The following is a 15,341-nucleotide window of genomic DNA, read 5'->3' as shown; positions in this document are numbered from 1 at the left end:
TTCTCAGAGCAAAAAAGAAAGATAGACTGTCCCCGTCAGCTTGTTTTTCATGTTTTGGTGCTTAGGGCCATAAGCCATTGCCACCCTGTTAGTCAATCATTCTGCATCTCAGATGTGTGCGGGCACATGCAGGCTGTGAGCCCAGGTGGCTGGCCAGGGGAGCTGGTGTGCGGGCACAGCCCTCCAGCGTCACAAGGCCGAGTCACTGCTGTGCCATGTCTCTGGGGTTCTGGTGGAGTCAAAGGATTTCATTTGCATTTTTTAAAGGACCATCCAGAATGTAACCTGCTGAGCTGTGTTCAATCATCCAACTACAACTTTCCCTCCTCTGTCCCAGGGGTATTCACATGCAGGTGTCACATGTGGGTGCTTCATGACCCCACAGTCAACACCCTGCTCCCTGGTGTCATGTGTAGAAAGCTGAGCAGCTGCTGTACTTCACCCCAGATGGAGAGATGTTGACCCCTGCACATAAATTCTTGTTCTGGCCTTTTCTTTTTCTCCATCTCCTTATTTCTCAAGTTCACATTTGCACTCTGCCTCTTCACTCCACCCCAACTCGCATGTCCCACATGTGAATGTGCTTGGCTTGATGGCTGCCCTGGGGCTGCCGGTCTACTTCCTGTGGTGTGGGCCTCAGAGAGCAGACAGCAGGGCTCCCTCCGGGACACCGGGCCGCTTGTGGGGAAGTGGAATTTCTCCTTTGACCAAGTAGAGAGGTCTGTATCCTTAGAACTCCTCTCGCCATTGAGGGAAGAATAGCTGCTTATTTTCTATCTGGGGTTCTGTGTCACTGGGAGTTGTGGAGTGCTCTTGGCACCCTGAATCCACTGTGCTGGGCAGTTGCTCAGCTCAGTTTCCCACCTCTGCCTAAGGAACAAGTTGGCCCATGTGAACTGATTTCCCCAGGTCACTCTCTGCCTCTGGTGTCACTTCAGTGAGCACCGAAGGACCAGACCTGGCATCAGGGATTTGGGTTCTCCAGCTTTCATGTGTTTTTGGAAGCTGTCATTAAGTAGTGTGCATGAGTTCTGGTTAACTTTCCTGAAAGTGGACCTAAGAGCTTTTTGAGGACTTTTCCTACCCCAACCCCAACCTGGCTGAGCCATGGGGCACAGAGCTATGTTGGGGTAGGTGGGTATGGGTGAGCTGCACCCCAGGGCTGCTCACCTGGCTCCTCCGAGGTCTGCCCAGCCCACTGTGCTGCCCACCGGAGTGCCCTCCCTGCCCCCCCACGGCCCCCGCCCTGTTCTGACTCTTCCCATGAGACTGGGAGCCGCCTTTGTGCTTTTGCTTTGCTTTCTTTCCTGTTTTTTCTGCAATGCAAATTCTCACAGTTTTTCAAATTCCTCAGGCACATACTGGTGTCTCAGGACATAGTGGTTTTCTTGGGGGGGTTTGGGATAACTTCTAGGAGCTACACATATATAAATTAAATGCATAGTCAAAAGAACAGAACATACCTATGTGCTTAGAATGTGAACAAACCTCCAAGCATGCCTTACTCTAAATGCAATGTGTGATGTTTTCCCCACGTCATGAGGGAAAGTGACTTTTTATTTTTTAATTATTATTATTTTTTTAAGTATGAAGTATTTTTATTACAGTGTACATTTTCAAATATTGGAACCAAAAATAATAATAATCTGAACTAATACACTAGTGTGAGTACCACATTTCTTTCTTTTTTTTTATTAAATCATACCTGTGTACATTAAGGCAATCATGGGGCACCATACATTGGTTCTATAGAAAAAGTGACTTTTAAAATTAATTAATATTATTATTATTTTTGAGATAGAGTCTCACTTTGTTACTTTGGCTAGAGTACTGTGTGGTATCATAGTTCATAGCAACCTCAAACTTGAGCTCAAGTGATCCTCTTGTCTCAGCCTCCCAAGTAGCTGAGACTACAGGTGCCCAGCACAATACCCAGCTATTTTTTTTTAGAGGTGGGGTCTTGCTCTTGTTCAAGCTGGTCTTGAACTCCTGAGCTCAGGTGATTCACTTGCCTAGGCCTCCCACAGTGCTAGGATTATAGGCATGAGTCACGGTGCCTGGTGTAGAAAGTGACTTTTGAACACTAGCAGGAAGGGCCTCTTCCATCCCTGTCTGGCAGTGAGAACGGCAAGCCCCTATGTGCTCTGTGCTTCAGAGTCTGCGCTTGGGGGCCTTTGTTTCTGAACCCTGAAGGACTTTGTAGGATTCATTTTGTTACATCTGATTTGTAGCATCTGTCAGTGTTTCCACATCTTCCACCACTGGGGGCTGCTCGGCCCATGCCCTCGGCCCCTGGTGCAGTCTCAGGGTGTCTGTATGCTCCTGGGAAGCCTCCAACCCCCTTCCCGAAGCCTGCCCACGAGGAGGGAGAGTACCCTCTGGCCGAGCTCCTGCTGACCATGCATCTCTTTCCCCACAGGGGGAGCTGGTGACAGCCTCCAAGGCCATCATTGAGAAGGAGTACCAGCCCCATGCCATCGTGAGCACTGCGGGTCCCAATCCCTTCAACACGCTCACAGACCGTGAGCTAGAGGAGTACCGCAAGGAGGTGGAGCGGAAGCAGAAGGGCTCTGAAGGTCAGTGCTCCAGAGTCCTGGGCACGGGGCAACTCCACAAGGCAAGAAAAAATGGTCAGGGACTTCTCTGTGGTCTAGGCGCTAGCCCATGTGTGTCAAAGACAAACCTCATATTTACTTAAGACCAGCATGTTAGTGCACATCCTCAACTTAGTCATTCGGGCAAGAGCCAGAGGGACGTGTGTAGTAGGTGACAACAGGGCTCCCAGGCATCTGTGTACTGTAGTAAGACTTGGGGGGACAGGAACATGTGCTCAGTCAGGGACGCTTCCCAGCTGCTGCAGTGAAGGCTGCTGAATGGACAGAGGGAGGGGCTTTCATGGCACCCACAGGGCTTGGGTTGTAGGGACGGACACTGGTCCTCCTGTCAGCAGCTTTCTGTCCACATGGAGTGATTAGAACATTCACAGAAGGATTCACGAATTTGGATTAGTTACTGGGAAAGTCAGCCTGAATTCTTTTTAAAAAAAGACAGTCTTTTGTCATGTCGCCCTGGCTAGAGTGCAGTGGTATCATCATAACTCAGAGCAACCTCAAATTCCTGGGCTCAGGCAATCCTCCTGCTTCAGCCTCCTGAGTAGCTGAGCCTACAGGCACCTGCCATGATGCCTGGCTAATTTTTCTATTTTTTGTAGAGATTGGGGTGGGGTGGGGGTGTCTCGCTTTTGCTCAGGCTGGTCTCTAACTTCTGGCCTCAAGCAATCCTCCCACTTTGGCCTCTGAGAGAGCTACCATTATAGGCATGTGCTACTGTACCTGGGTCTGTTATTTTTAACAGGAATGTATCTCTCTTACATATTCAGTATTTCTGTGAAAGTGTCCTTGAGAAGAGATTTGGGTGGTTCATCAACACTCATCATTGCCAAGCTGTGACATTGTATGGGGGGGGCTGTGCATGCACACAGTGGGCATGCCTGTGCCCACTAGGTGGAGCAGGGCTCCCAGACTGAGCAGCTCCCCAGGCACAAGATTTTGTGTAACACGCTCAGAAGGTAACGGGCTCCTGACCAAGTCCTGGCTTGGTCAGGAGTATGTCACCTTCACCATGGAGTGTCAGCCTTGGAGTCAGCAGGCAGCTGCTCTGGTAGGTAAAAGTCAGGCTGTCTTGTTCAAGGTCAGCTCCTTTTCCTAGCTAAGGCCATTTGTTCACACAGGTAGACATGACAGTGGTTTTCCATAGACACTTGGTTTCAGGCAGGTAGCGGCCAACTCAGGGCTGCTAGGAAGGCAGGTCGCCCATTAGAGTGGAATCTTCTAAACTTCTAAACTCAGCCTGGTGAGTTTAGAAGGGTAATTATAGCTGTTTTTCTAGAATATGGGATGAATGATGGTAAGCTATTAGGAAAATTTTATTTTTATTTTTATTTTTTTGAGACAGAGTCTTAAGCTGTTGCCCTGGATAGAGTGCTGTGGCATCATAGCTCACAGTAACCTCCAACTCGGGGTCAAGTGATCTTCTTGCCTCAGTTTTTCTGTTTTTAGTAGAGACAGGAGTCTCGATTTTGATCAGGTGGGTCTTGAACTCGTGGGTCTTGAACTCGGCCTCCCAGAGTGTTAGGATTACAGGCGTGAGCCACCACACTTGGCCTGTTAGGAAAATTTTAAATGAAAGAAGGATATTTAAGGAATTGGTATAATACTGATCCGTATTTTTCCCTAAATGAGAAGTAAATTTGGAATTTTCTGGATCTAAGGTCCTAATTCTGCCTTTTTTTTTTTTTTTTGAGGTAAGAGTCTCACTTTGTGCCCTTGGTAGAGTGCTGGGGTGTCATCAGCAGCAGCCTCAAACTTTGGGGCTCAGGTGATCCTCCTGCCTCAACTTCTCAAGTAGCCGGGACTATAGGCATGAGCCACCATGCCTGGCTGGTGCTTGCATTTTTTCCTCTGGTTCATAGCAGCATTTTTCACTCTAGAAAATAAAAATAAATGTCAGCTTGCCAAGTTTAAATTATTGGTAGGAAGCTCCCCACCTCAGAGATTAAAACAAACATGATGGTAAGGTTATGGCCACTGAGGGGGTTGAGTAGGGTGAGGGTCTTGGGTCCTTTGGGGTGCTTATCAAGGAGTGGCTGGGCAGAGAGGGAGCCACTCCTCCCTCACAGGGGACAGGGCAGGCCACGGGTCACTGAGGTCACCAGTCACAGTCCGCTGTGGGGTCAGCTTTGGCACATTGTCCTTGGAATATAAAAAGAAATTACATTTACATCTAGAATTGGTTAAATTATTCTGAAATTCGGATTCAAACACGTTAACCCTTGGGGCTGTGATCAGCCCAGTCATAGTCACCTCCCATCGTCCTGTTTGACGAAAGCACACTCCTGCTTTCTTGGAGTGTGCCCTGGAAGGCCCAGGAGGGTGAGCAGGCTTCTGTTGATGAGGGAGGCTCACAGCATCAGCACTTTGAACTGCTCTCTCCATGTGTTGTGTGCCTCTGCAGAGAATCTGGACGAGACGAGAGAACAGAAAGAGCAGAGCCCTCCAGACCAGCCTGCTGCTCCCCACACTCCCCCCAGCACTCCCATCAAGCTTGAAGAAGGTGAGCTCTGGGGTGGAGGCAGGTGCCTGCCTGGGTGCCCTGGAGGAGTGTGACCGTGTGTGGCAGTAGTTCTGTGCACACTCATGAGAAAGTGCATTTGCACTGAAACTAGTGCCTGACACCACACTGAGAGCTCCTGGCCTCTTCTCCTGAGTAACTTGAGGCAAAACTGGTTTCTCAGTGAGCTGTGTGACCAGGTAGGAAGGCAGAGTGCAGGTGTGAAGCCCACAGTCCTCTCTGATGTCAGCCTACCCATCGCTTGCACCTTCTCCCTGCGCTGCTCTGCGGTCACGCCGCGGAGGCGCCTCCACGTGTCTGAGCTGCAGCGCTCCTGCTGGTTGCGGTCTGTCTGCCAAAAGCTCCACTCTACATGCCTCAGGCCACTGCTTGTCTGTGGTGTGTGACCCTGGACAATCCATCCCTCAGTCTCGTACACTCATGTCTCCCGTAAAGCCTGTGGCTCCCCCACCCCTGTCCTGTGTTCTGTAAGAATGGCTCGGCCTTTCTTGTATAACCTGGTGGCTGTGACTGAATGCAGAGATTCTCTACTTGTGCTTTTCTCTTCTTGTGGCTGCCCTGCACACAGGAGACGGATGTGCTAGAGAGTACCTGTTGCCGTAGTAAGTACCGTGCCTGGCCCTTGCTCGCCACCAGGATCCCTCTGCTTTGCCTCATTCTCTTGCTTCTTTGTTGTTTATTGAATTCTGTTTTCAGTTCATTCATAATAAAAACAGGAGGCCCCTTTTTTGTACCTAGTCCCTTAGTAGCCTTCCTGGAAGTTGCTTGGTCACCTTGTCACTGTGCGGTGGGCAGCCTGCCCAGGACAAGAATAGCCTCCCTGGGGGCTTTTGCACCCTGCCAGTCAGAGACTTTGAGAATCTCTTTTGATTGGTCAGTGGGAAGGTTTTGTTTTGTTGAATTAGACAAATCCAGACTAGGTTCAGGCAGAGTGGCACTCTGCCAGCTGGTGCGTGGAGTCAGGCTGTTTGGACCTTTGCTTAAACTGGGACTGGTAATTTGAGGCAGCCAGAGAAGCAGTATTGATCACTTTTAAAAAATGTGACATATGGTCAAATGATGACAGTTCTCCTGAACACATCCAGGCAGCCTCTGTCTCAGCACCAGCCCCACTCCCGCCCCTGAAGTGTGGCCTTGAGTTCTGCAGCAGAAGGCAGCTGGTGGGTGGGGGCTGGGGTGCTTCCAGCCTCCCAGGTGTCAGGCCTCAGAGCCTTCTCTGTGCTCCTGCCCTGTGCTCAGCCAGGCTCCTCACACGTCCTGTGTGCAGCTTGATGTGCAAGTACTAAATGGTTTGTTGCCTCCTAACATGCCAGTTGCTTGTAACTCCGTAGGCTCTTAAGGGCTCCACAAAACTGGTTTCCCCCGGGGCAGTGTTCAAAGCCCCCACGGCAAGTAGACCAGAATCAGACCCCAGGAGGATTCTGCAGGAGTGATGTTTTGACCCCTTTGCTGTTCCGGAGTTAAGATGAATTGATTTTATGCCCTACTCCTTGTCGCGTAGTCTGTCTCTTTTCTCTTAAATAACCGCCCTGCCTACATGGCTTTATTCTGTTGGATGTTGATGTCACACATGAGTAGAAAACTCAAAGTTTTCTACTGGCTGTTTTGGGGGAGACCAGGTGTTGTGGACTCAAATTTAGGTTTAATTTCAGGACTACTAATACGCCCTTAGGGGTGTAGAGCAAGTGTCCATCCACCTTCTCAGGTGTTGAGCACAGAAAGCTGAACCACCCAGCACCACTGGCCTTGATGTCATCTGCCTTTAGGGCTGGGGTGAAGCCCTGTGAAAGTCTGGTCTGTCAGCATGCCGTCCATGAGAAGGGGCTAAAACTGCTTGAGACTGCACTGTGTCCTATGATGTTGGCTCCATGCAGCCTTAAAGTAGAGCAGAACATGGTTAAAAAACCCGTAACATAAGGAGCATAAGATAAAATGGCAGCTCCCCATGCTGGGCTCTCCTATCCCATACTGTCCCTTGTGGTCCGGGTGGGAGGCCTTAACCCCTTCCCTCTCACTCCACCCCCGCCAGACCTTCCACAGGAGCTGACTTCTGGAGACGACAGTGATGCTGCCACCTTCAAGCCAACCCTCCCTGACTTGTCCCCTGATGAGCCTTCAGAAGCGCTTGGCTTCCCAACATTAGAGGAAGAGGGGGAAGCCTGTGGACTCCCAGGCCCCACCAAGCTCCACACCGTGGCCCCCCCAGCCCCCGTGGCTGAAGAAGCTGCCTCTCCAGCTGCCGAGGAGGGGGCTGCCGTAGACCCTGGCAGCGATGGGTCTCCAGGCAAGTCCCCATCCAAAAAGAAGAAAAAGTTCCGCACCCCTTCCTTTCTGAAGAAGAGCAAGAAGAAGAGTGACTCCTGAAGGCCTGCCCTGTACCCACACTGTCGTGTCTGAAGTGACCCTGGCTCCTCCAGAGTCCCTGATTATGTCTGCACCCTGTCTTTTTGTGTAATGGAATGCAAAAAGCCAAGCCCTCCGTGTAGCTAGAGCTCCCCTCACTCGACAGCCCATGCAGCCCGGTGCTAGTGACTGTGCCCTGCAGCCCCTGCCCGGCCCGTGGGACTCAGGTTCTGGGGGCGGCTTGGGCTCTACCTGCTCCTCTGGGACATGCCCTCCCCACAGTAGGGATGGGTCACTAAACCACAGTCCTGGCCGGGAGGTAGTAGAGGCTTCTGCCAGCTCCGGCTGTGCGTATCACCCGCTTGAGCCCCAACCTCCTCTCACCCTCTGCCCTATAGGGGCATATTCTGCCTCCACTCAGCTTCTTGCCCCCCGCAGTGTCTCAGGTGACTGAATCAGACTCTAGGCTTCCTGCTGGCATCGTCTGCTCAGTGGTCTCTCTTTCTGTACACAAAGCCTCAGTCCTGTGAAAACACTTGTGTGCTCACTAGCAGTCCAGGGCACCACGCTGCCTTGAAGAGGTGGGTCTGGGCTGGCACTGGGCAGAGACCCCAGCGGCTCACTATGTGTGGCCTCTCTTGTCCCCTCAGCCAGAAACAGGTTCAGGAGCTCACGGTTTCCTATTCACTCGGGTCTCTGTATTCCTGTCATAGTTGGAAGGTGTATCAGGAGGGGGAAGAGTCCTTTTTAGAATTGTCTTTTAGCATGTTTACAATTCAGCCTACATTTTTGACTGTGAACACGAACAAGCCACTTCTTTCATTTGTTTTCTAGAGCCTGTAGCAGACTGTAGCAGAGCACTGCTCACCTGGTTGGGAGAGGTTTCAGGAGATATTTCCTCACCTTAACTCAGCCTGAGAGATGCCCTGGTCTGGTGGAAAGTGACTTGAGGCAGATGACTATGCATCAGTTATAAAGCCTGTAACTCGCTCTCCTCCATCAAGACTGTTGTCAGTTTTCACTTAACTCCCTAGAAAAGGGCCTGAAGCTGGTTGGTGGGGACTGGCCAGATGGAGTCCCCAAGGGTGACCCATCCCAGGAGCTGCCCGGTGCCAGCCTGACTGGGCGCAGGCCAACGTGCTGGGGCCCAGACAGGCCCCACCAAGCCCTTGGCGGACACAGTCCCAGATGTCGGCTCAGGTTCTGGGTTGAGCCACTTGGGATCCCACTGACTTGGCCCCCAAGCAGTACCTGGGGCTAGCTGCATGGTGCTGATAGCACCTTAAGCTTCCGTGACCCTGCAGGGCTTGCTGCTCTGGCACCTGAGCTGCTTTCCTGTGTGCTGTTGCTGCCAAGGTGGCGTTGATGTGCTTTCTCTGTGGGCTCTTTGTCTGTCCCCTCCTCTCATCCTTCCCTCTATCCCACATATGCAATGGCTTTTAATTTTCACTTTTGTAGTTTAACTCTTTGTATTACATGAACTAAAGTTGCATATATGGACAGACTTGGGAGGGCAGGTCCTGAATGTCCTTTCTTCATTGTAACATGTTTTACTCACAAATAAAATTCTTTAAGCAATTTCCTTGTCTAAATCTGGGAAACAGGTTTTTTTTTTGTTAACTTTTCATAGGATTTCTATTTTTTCTCATGTTTCAGGAGAAGATCCCAGTCTGTGGGCTGAGCAGGATGTTCTAGCCCAGCACCCCTGTTGTCCTCCTGAGGGCGTCCAGGAGCTGCTGGGCTGGGTCGTAAAGCACAGAAAGGTGTCCTGACACTCCTTGTCACCCACCAGTCTAGCAGACCCCTGAGTGTTCTCCTTAAGCTGCTCAGCAGACAACAGGGTGCCCATGTCTAGAAGGGCCCAGGCCAAACCTCAATTGGAAAAGAAGAACCCCAGCCTGGGAGGGCCCCGCATCTGATCCCCACCACACCACTGTGGACAAGGGACATGGGGGGCCTTGTGCGAGCCTCGTGTTCTTCCGGCCAGTGAGCAGAAGCTGCTAAGCTGCCCCTGCCTCCTGGGGGGTGGTGAGGCACAAGTGAGCAAGGCACTTGGTACAAAATAGCTGCTTTATTTTGTCACTCAGAAACCTGGATGGCCTGTGCCACTGATTTAAAAACAAGTGGACAGAAATCTTGAAAGCCTTGGAGTCATTAGAGGAGTGAGAAGAGGCCAGGTTGCAGCGAGCCACCTGGCCTCCTTGGGCCCCATGGGGTGAAGGTACTCAGCTACTCGGCCTTGAGCATATGCGCTGGACCCTCCAGATGCCCCAGTGTCCTCAGAAGGAAGAAGGGGAGCAGGAAGAGCCCAGAGCACACGGAAAAGCAGACCTGGGCCCCGGCCAGCCAGTACACTGTGGAGAGACAGCAGGTGGCCCCCAAATGGCAGCACTGAGCAATGGCCTTAAGGGTCTGGGCCTGGGAGGGGAAATGCAGGGAGCTGGGCCCATGGGTACACAGTGCACCCCTGTGTGATGTCCCACACCCTTACCTGAGGCAGCTACCATGGGCCCTGCAGCCCTGGCCAGAGCACCTAGGCTCCTCAGTGTACCCATGACCGTGCCCTTCTGCCCTGGTGAGCCTGTGGGGAGCGGCCAGGTCAGATGCTTGTCGGCCCCTTCCACCCTGGTTGTCCCAGTCAAGGGAAAGGCTCTCACCATAGCCAGCGACCACAGAGGACAGGCAAGGCACCACAACAGCAGCAGCTGGAGGGGGGCATTGGAGAGGCACCTGTCAGCCTAGAAGAGGGGTGTAACCCAGCACCAGCCCCCACTGGGTTCTCCCACTCACCAAAGGAGTAGAGCAGCAGTCCTAGGCCCAGCATGGGCAGTGTGTGTCCCCAGCCAACAAGGAGGAAGGCGGGCACCAGCAGCAGGATGGCCTGTGGGGCGGGGCATGGCGGCCTCAGGACCACCTCTGTTTCTGAGCCACCCACATAAGGGGGAGTCTCCCTACCTGTTTCACAGCCTTGACTTCCCTGCCAGGGCTGATCCGCCGGGTGTAGGCACCCTGGATGGTGGCCATGGTGAGGCCGATGAAGAAAAACATCTTCCCCTGTTGCAGGCTGCCAAGAGTGGGGTTGGGGGGATGTCAGTACCCAGCCTTGAGGGTGGCGCAGCCCAGGGCTTCTTGGGGAGGGGTTGGGACCCACCTGCTGAACTGGAAGCGCTGGTGTGCCAGGAAGCTCAGCGAGTACTCTAGGCCCGAGAACAGGAAGAGGTAGAGGAAGTAAACCAGGCCCAGGCGGCGCAGGCTGCTGAGCCCTGGGGAGCAAGGGGGGCGGTGAGGGCCCGGGCCACAGGGAGCCTGGCCAGGCTGTGGCTGCTGAGTGCCAGCTCCTTACTGTCTCCAGTGGGTGGGTCCTGGCCACGGGCTATAGCTGAGAAGCGCAGCAGAGCCAGGGGGCTGAGCAGATCAGTGGCATCTCGGAATCCCAGGGCAATAGAGGGTGCCTGTGGGGATGGACTGTTGAGGCTGCCAGGAGGCAGGGGGAGCTGCTGGCCTGGCAGCCGACAGGGCTTCAAACACTGTGGCCCAAGAAAGGACAGCCTGCCCTGTCCAGCATCTGGGTCCAGTGCATGGGACATCCTACAGTCCCATGGAACCATTCCCCATGCCCCAAGCCTACCCGCTTATCCGGGGGCAGCGTCTCTGGCAGGAAGCAGAAGATGAATAGCAGGTCACACACTGCAAAGAGCAGGGCGAGCCAGGGTGCCGCCTCCACAGGCAGTGAGGCACCAAGCATGGGGCCCAGTGTGAAGCCCAGAGAGAAGGCTACCCCGATAACCGCCTAGGGAAAAGGCTGTCTGAGCGGGGCCGGCAGACCAGGCCCAGAAGTCCCCACCTGGACCTCACATCTTCCAGCCATGCACTCACCATGCCTTGGCTGCGGGCTGGAGGGGAGCCCAGGTCAGCAACGATGGCTGTAGAGAGGCTCACGTTACCCTTGCTGATGCCCCCAATCATCCTGGAGACCAGGAAGGCCATGAAGCTCCGAGACGTGGCCCACACGGCATACGAGGCAGCCAGACCCGTCTGCCCAGGGGCAGGGGACAAAAGGCAGGTCACTTAAGGCCAAAAAGGGCTCAGAGTGGCGCTTGGCAAACTCAGGCAACACCCTTGGACCCTGCCTTATTCTGAAGCATCCAAGGGCCACTTGTGTTCCCACTTCCACCAACCCCTGGGTGGCCAGAAGCAGCTGCACTGCAGCAGGAGCCACTGGTCACTCAGATACCCCAACCCGCTGGGGAAGTGACAAGGGCCAACCCGTGGCCATGAGCAACCCAGTCATTCACTCTCCCCAGTGCCCAGCCCAACCCCACTGGGCTGCTGGTCCGGGGAGGCTACATGTTTCTGCCCCCTGGGCTCCCAGGTGCAGAGGTACCAGGGACAGCAGCATCGCTGGGCGCCGCCCCAGGTGGTCAGAGATGGCCCCAGTGATTGGTGCCGAGAGAAACTGCAGAATGGAGAAGGCTGAACCAATGAGACCTGGGAGACAAGAAATCACCTTCAGGGGAGGGGACTGCCTTGGGCCCCGAGCTGTGGTCTGAGGGTCCACAGGGCCAGCGGTCCCTGAAGGTCCAATCACACTGGGTCCTACCTTCACAGGCCACGGACCTTGAGCCACATTGGACCCAACCAGAGGCAAGAAGAGGCACCAGACTTGGCAGATGATGCCCCGGAGCACAAGTGTGGGCAAGGTATGCAGACGGATGGGAGGCAGGGATTGAGGGGGAGGGACCCTAGAGAGCCCCAGCCTGGGGCTGGACGGTACCTCCGAACAGGACGCTGTTGTACCTCTTCTCCACTGGCATCCCAATGGCTGTGGCAAACCAGTCCACCCCACGCTGCCATGAGCTGTAGAGTGGATCCTGGGGGGCAAAGAGGCAAGAGGGGTGCTGGGGAGGTTGGCACCAGGTTTGGGGAGAGGGGCCCTTGGGCAGAGGAGGCTCTCACGTGGGCATGGCCGTGGCTCTCCAACAGCCCAGGCAGCAGGGGCAGCAGCAGAGTGAAGGCCAGAAGGTCCAGCAGGAGGCCCAGGAAGACCACGGTGACCACGCGGCGCTCTGGCGCCGGCTGCTGGCGGATGGGTGGGCGCGGAGTGCAGCCGCCACCGCCTCCCCATCCCATGGTGGGCCGCTCCAACCCGGCCTGGCTAGGGGAGTGGCGGGCCGGTAAGGACACCTCAGGATGCCCCAGCCCAGCTCCCGCCACGCGCCCGCCCCACAGCTGGCGAGCCCAGCCCTGCCCGGAGCTGGGCGCCCGCCCCAGCCTGCAGGACGCCCCGGGTCCGGCGCTGCACCAGAACCCGCACCGCGAGGCTGCCCGCCGAGGGCCCGGGGAGGGCATGGCGGCCCACGTCCCCGCAACAGGGCATGCAGGGAAACTGAGGCAGGGGACCAGACCCCGCCCGGAGGGATCGTGGGGCGTGCGCCGGACGCGAGAGCGACCTCCACGCCGCGCGCCCCCGTCGGGGCCCGCCCTATCCCGCACCTGCCGCGGCCGCGCGCTCCAGACAGACCGCAGACGGACGTGGGACACACCCGGGCGTGCTACGCTAGGGACCGGCACGACCGCCCCGAAAGTGACATCACGGCACCGCCTCTTCCGGCCTTGGGCTGGGCGGCTGGGGCCCTGGGTGAGCGACAAGCCACGGCCTCTTCTCCTGCAGCCTGCGTGCGCCACCCCTGGTGGACCCTGCTTGCCCCCAGTCCCAACACGACACGTGGGCGCCTCCTGCCCCGGCGGTCACCCGTGGGGACAGCCCCTGGCTGGACCGCGCGGCCTCGGTTCAGTACGTTTCTGGGCACGCTGCTTTCAGGCGCCCCGGGTCAGGGCTGGGGAGGACAAGAGACTTGAGTGGAGTAGGGGTCAAGCTGCAGGGGTCAGGTTGGGGCCTGGCCCCTCTCCTGCGGCCGGGCCTGGTCAGCGGAGGAACTGGTGCTGTCGCTTGGGGAGCTTGTCCCAGCCCGGGCTGGAGGAGCTCCTGGTCACAGTGTGATCCCATGTGGTGTGAACTACACTTATGTTGGGCACCTCCCGGGAGCTGCTGGCTGAGGACAGGCTTGGCACTTGCCCTGGCATGTGGAGCTGCAGGGCAGTCACCAGGGAGCACATGGACTTTCCACTTCAGAACCTCCCTCAGGAGGCGCTGGGCGCGGCAGGGTTCACACCCTGTAGAGAGGCAGACCAGTAACACTGCTGTTTAACATGCTTATTGCCTTATCCCCTTTGATTTTTTATATTTATTTATTTTGCAGTTTTTGGCCGGCGCTGGGTTTGAACCTGGCATCTCCAGCATATGGGGCCAGCACCCTACCCCTTTGAGCCACAGGTGCCACCCCCTTCTTGCCTTATCCGTCATTTCCACATCTTCCAACTTATTCTGACCCAAATCTTAGACTGCAATCCAGGTCAGTGGAGAGGCAGCCCAATCTCATAATACTGTGGCCAGACACATCAACAGATTGAATTAGGACTTTTTTTCTTTAATTTCCAAACTATCTGCAACCTTGTTTCATTTATGATTGAAGATACATGTATGTAACATACTATCCATAGGAAGGCATCTCCAGAAAACTGAGAGATCAGGCAACTTGAGTGACCAGCCAGTGCTGCAGCCTTGGCTTAGAGGCCTGCAGCTCTCAGCTGCTGTGACCCCCCTCCCCAGACCCTGGCCACCTGCAGATGCACAAGTGCACTCTCCTCACCCCACGCCCAAGTCTCCCCTCCAGGGGGAACTGGAGCTAGGGTGCGGGCACAACCAGGCACATGTAAAGGAACCAACAGAACGGACAGATCCTCTTGAGTAATGTTATTATGTAACACTAAATTCTGTATGTGAAGGCAAATGTCTGCCTGACAAAACACCCACTTGGGCCAGAATCTGAGTTCCAAACTGGTGTGATCAATGAAGGCTTCCCTGGACAAAATGAACCAGGTATTCGTACTTATTACTATGTGCTCATTCTAGTTCCAAAACTGTACTTGAGAATTCACTCTCTATTTCACCAAGAGATGTTAAAACTAAAGCACAGGGTGGTACCTGTGGCTCAGTGGGTAGGGCGCTGGCCCCATATACCGAGGGTGGCGGGTTCAAACCCAGCCCTGGCCAAGCTGCAACAAAAAAAAAATAGCCGGGCGCTGTGGCAGGTTCCTGTAGTCCCAGCTACTCGGGAGGCTGAGGCAAAAGAATCGCCTAAGCCCTGGAGTTGGAGGTTTCTGTGAGCTGAGACACCACAGCACTCTACTGAGGGCGATAAAGTGAGACTCTGTCTCTAAAAAAACAACAACAAAAAAAACCCTAAAGCACAGGGGGAAAAAAATTACACTGACATTATAGCATCCTGTTACTTTTACTTTAAAAAATTGCTTTTCAGGCGGCGCCTGTGGCTCAAAGGAATAAGGCGTTGGCCCCATATGCCAGAAGTGATGGATTCAAACCCAGCCCTGTCCCCCCCCCCCAAAAATTGTTTTTCATTTTCATTTTTTCTGAAGATGGGTCTCACCATGTTGCCCAGGATGGAGTGCAGTAGCTGTCCACAGGCGTGACCCCACTACCAATGGGCACAGAAATTTTTACCTGGTGTTTCCACCTTGCTCCAGTTCACCCCTTCTTAGGCAACCCAGTGGTCCCCACTCCAGGGCTGTCACCACACAGATACTGGACTTAGTTTAGACATCTGAAGTACATGAGGTGTTATAAACCATGGGCTCAGCAGACCCGCCTGCCTCCACCTTCTGAACTGCCAGGACTACAACCATGTGCCACCAAATGCTTTTACGTTTTGGAGAGACAGGGGTCTTACTATATACCCAAGGTGGTCTCAAACTCCTGGCCTCAAACCAGCCTCCCATACTCACAAAGT

The 15,341-nt window shown here is 54.4% G+C and overlaps 2 protein-coding genes and 1 long non-coding RNA gene across 16 annotated transcripts in view; 1 reads left to right on the top strand and 2 right to left on the bottom strand.

Annotated features, from left to right (window-relative positions):
- The window catches only part of ADD1 (adducin 1), a 71,829-nt gene extending 62,764 nt beyond the window's left edge, over window positions 1-9,065 (top strand). For 7 of the 11 annotated variants that reach the window (XM_053577955.1, XM_053577954.1, XM_053577953.1 and 4 more), the window contains 3 exons: window positions 2,420-2,576; window positions 5,014-5,112; window positions 7,160-9,065. In XM_053577955.1, coding sequence (XP_053433930.1) covers window positions 2,420-2,576; window positions 5,014-5,112; window positions 7,160-7,494 — 591 coding nt within the window. In that variant the 3' untranslated portion in view covers window positions 7,495-9,065. Of the gene's footprint in view, window positions 1-2,419; window positions 2,577-5,013; window positions 5,113-5,698; window positions 5,733-7,159 lie in introns of all 11 variants that reach the window. The other 4 variants (XM_053577960.1, XM_053577959.1, XM_053577957.1 and 1 more) reach the window with 1 other exon arrangement.
- LOC128576038 (uncharacterized) lies at window positions 2,586-7,150 on the bottom strand. Of its 3 annotated transcripts, XR_008377230.1 has the most exons (4): window positions 5,365-5,692; window positions 4,863-5,018; window positions 4,317-4,751; window positions 2,586-4,163 (listed from the first exon to the last, which is right to left on the bottom strand). It is a non-coding gene; the product is annotated as an uncharacterized LOC128576038 (long non-coding RNA). The 3 variants fall into 3 exon arrangements; XR_008377231.1 differs by lacking the exon at window positions 5,365-5,692 and adding an exon at window positions 5,722-7,150 and having other exon boundaries at window positions 4,317-5,018; XR_008377229.1 differs by having other exon boundaries at window positions 4,317-5,018.
- A 460-nt stretch (window positions 9,066-9,525) lies between the features above and the next one.
- Window positions 9,526-13,457, bottom strand: MFSD10 (major facilitator superfamily domain containing 10). Of its 2 annotated transcripts, none has more exons than XM_053577978.1 (13): window positions 12,967-13,457; window positions 12,430-12,624; window positions 12,248-12,344; window positions 11,858-11,961; window positions 11,350-11,508; window positions 11,102-11,263; window positions 10,817-10,925; window positions 10,625-10,736; window positions 10,429-10,537; window positions 10,264-10,354; window positions 10,131-10,178; window positions 9,965-10,054; window positions 9,526-9,827 (listed from the first exon to the last, which is right to left on the bottom strand). In XM_053577978.1, the coding sequence occupies exons 2-13, from the start codon at window positions 12,601-12,603 to the stop codon at window positions 9,703-9,705; spliced, it is 1,380 nt and encodes a 459-aa protein (XP_053433953.1). In that variant the 5' UTR covers window positions 12,604-12,624; window positions 12,967-13,457; the 3' UTR covers window positions 9,526-9,702. The 2 variants fall into 2 exon arrangements, with proteins under 2 accessions (XP_053433953.1, XP_053433952.1); XM_053577977.1 differs by having other exon boundaries at window positions 12,430-12,628; window positions 12,967-13,454.
- Between the last annotated feature and the right edge of the window lie 1,884 nt (window positions 13,458-15,341).

The sequence above is a fragment of the Nycticebus coucang genome, chromosome 23 (genome assembly GCF_027406575.1).
Source record: "Nycticebus coucang isolate mNycCou1 chromosome 23, mNycCou1.pri, whole genome shotgun sequence".
In the NCBI taxonomy this organism is placed as follows: domain Eukaryota; kingdom Metazoa; phylum Chordata; class Mammalia; order Primates; family Lorisidae; genus Nycticebus; species Nycticebus coucang.
This window is presented reverse-complemented; position numbering and strand designations above follow the sequence as displayed.

Excerpts from the sequence above, each read along its gene's own strand:
- MFSD10 (XM_053577978.1), bottom strand. The coding sequence starts at position 12,603 with ATGGGATGGGGAGGCGGTGGCGGCTGCACTCCGCGCCCACCCATCCGC. Across the intron at positions 11,962-12,247 it reads CAACAGCGTCCTGTTCGGAG|GTCTCATTGGTTCAGCCTTC; the intron begins GTACCGTCCAGC and ends CTTGTCTCCCAG. Across the intron at positions 11,509-11,857 it reads CAGCGATGCTGCTGTCCCTG|ACGGGTCTGGCTGCCTCGTA; the intron begins GTACCTCTGCAC and ends GCCCCTGGGCAG.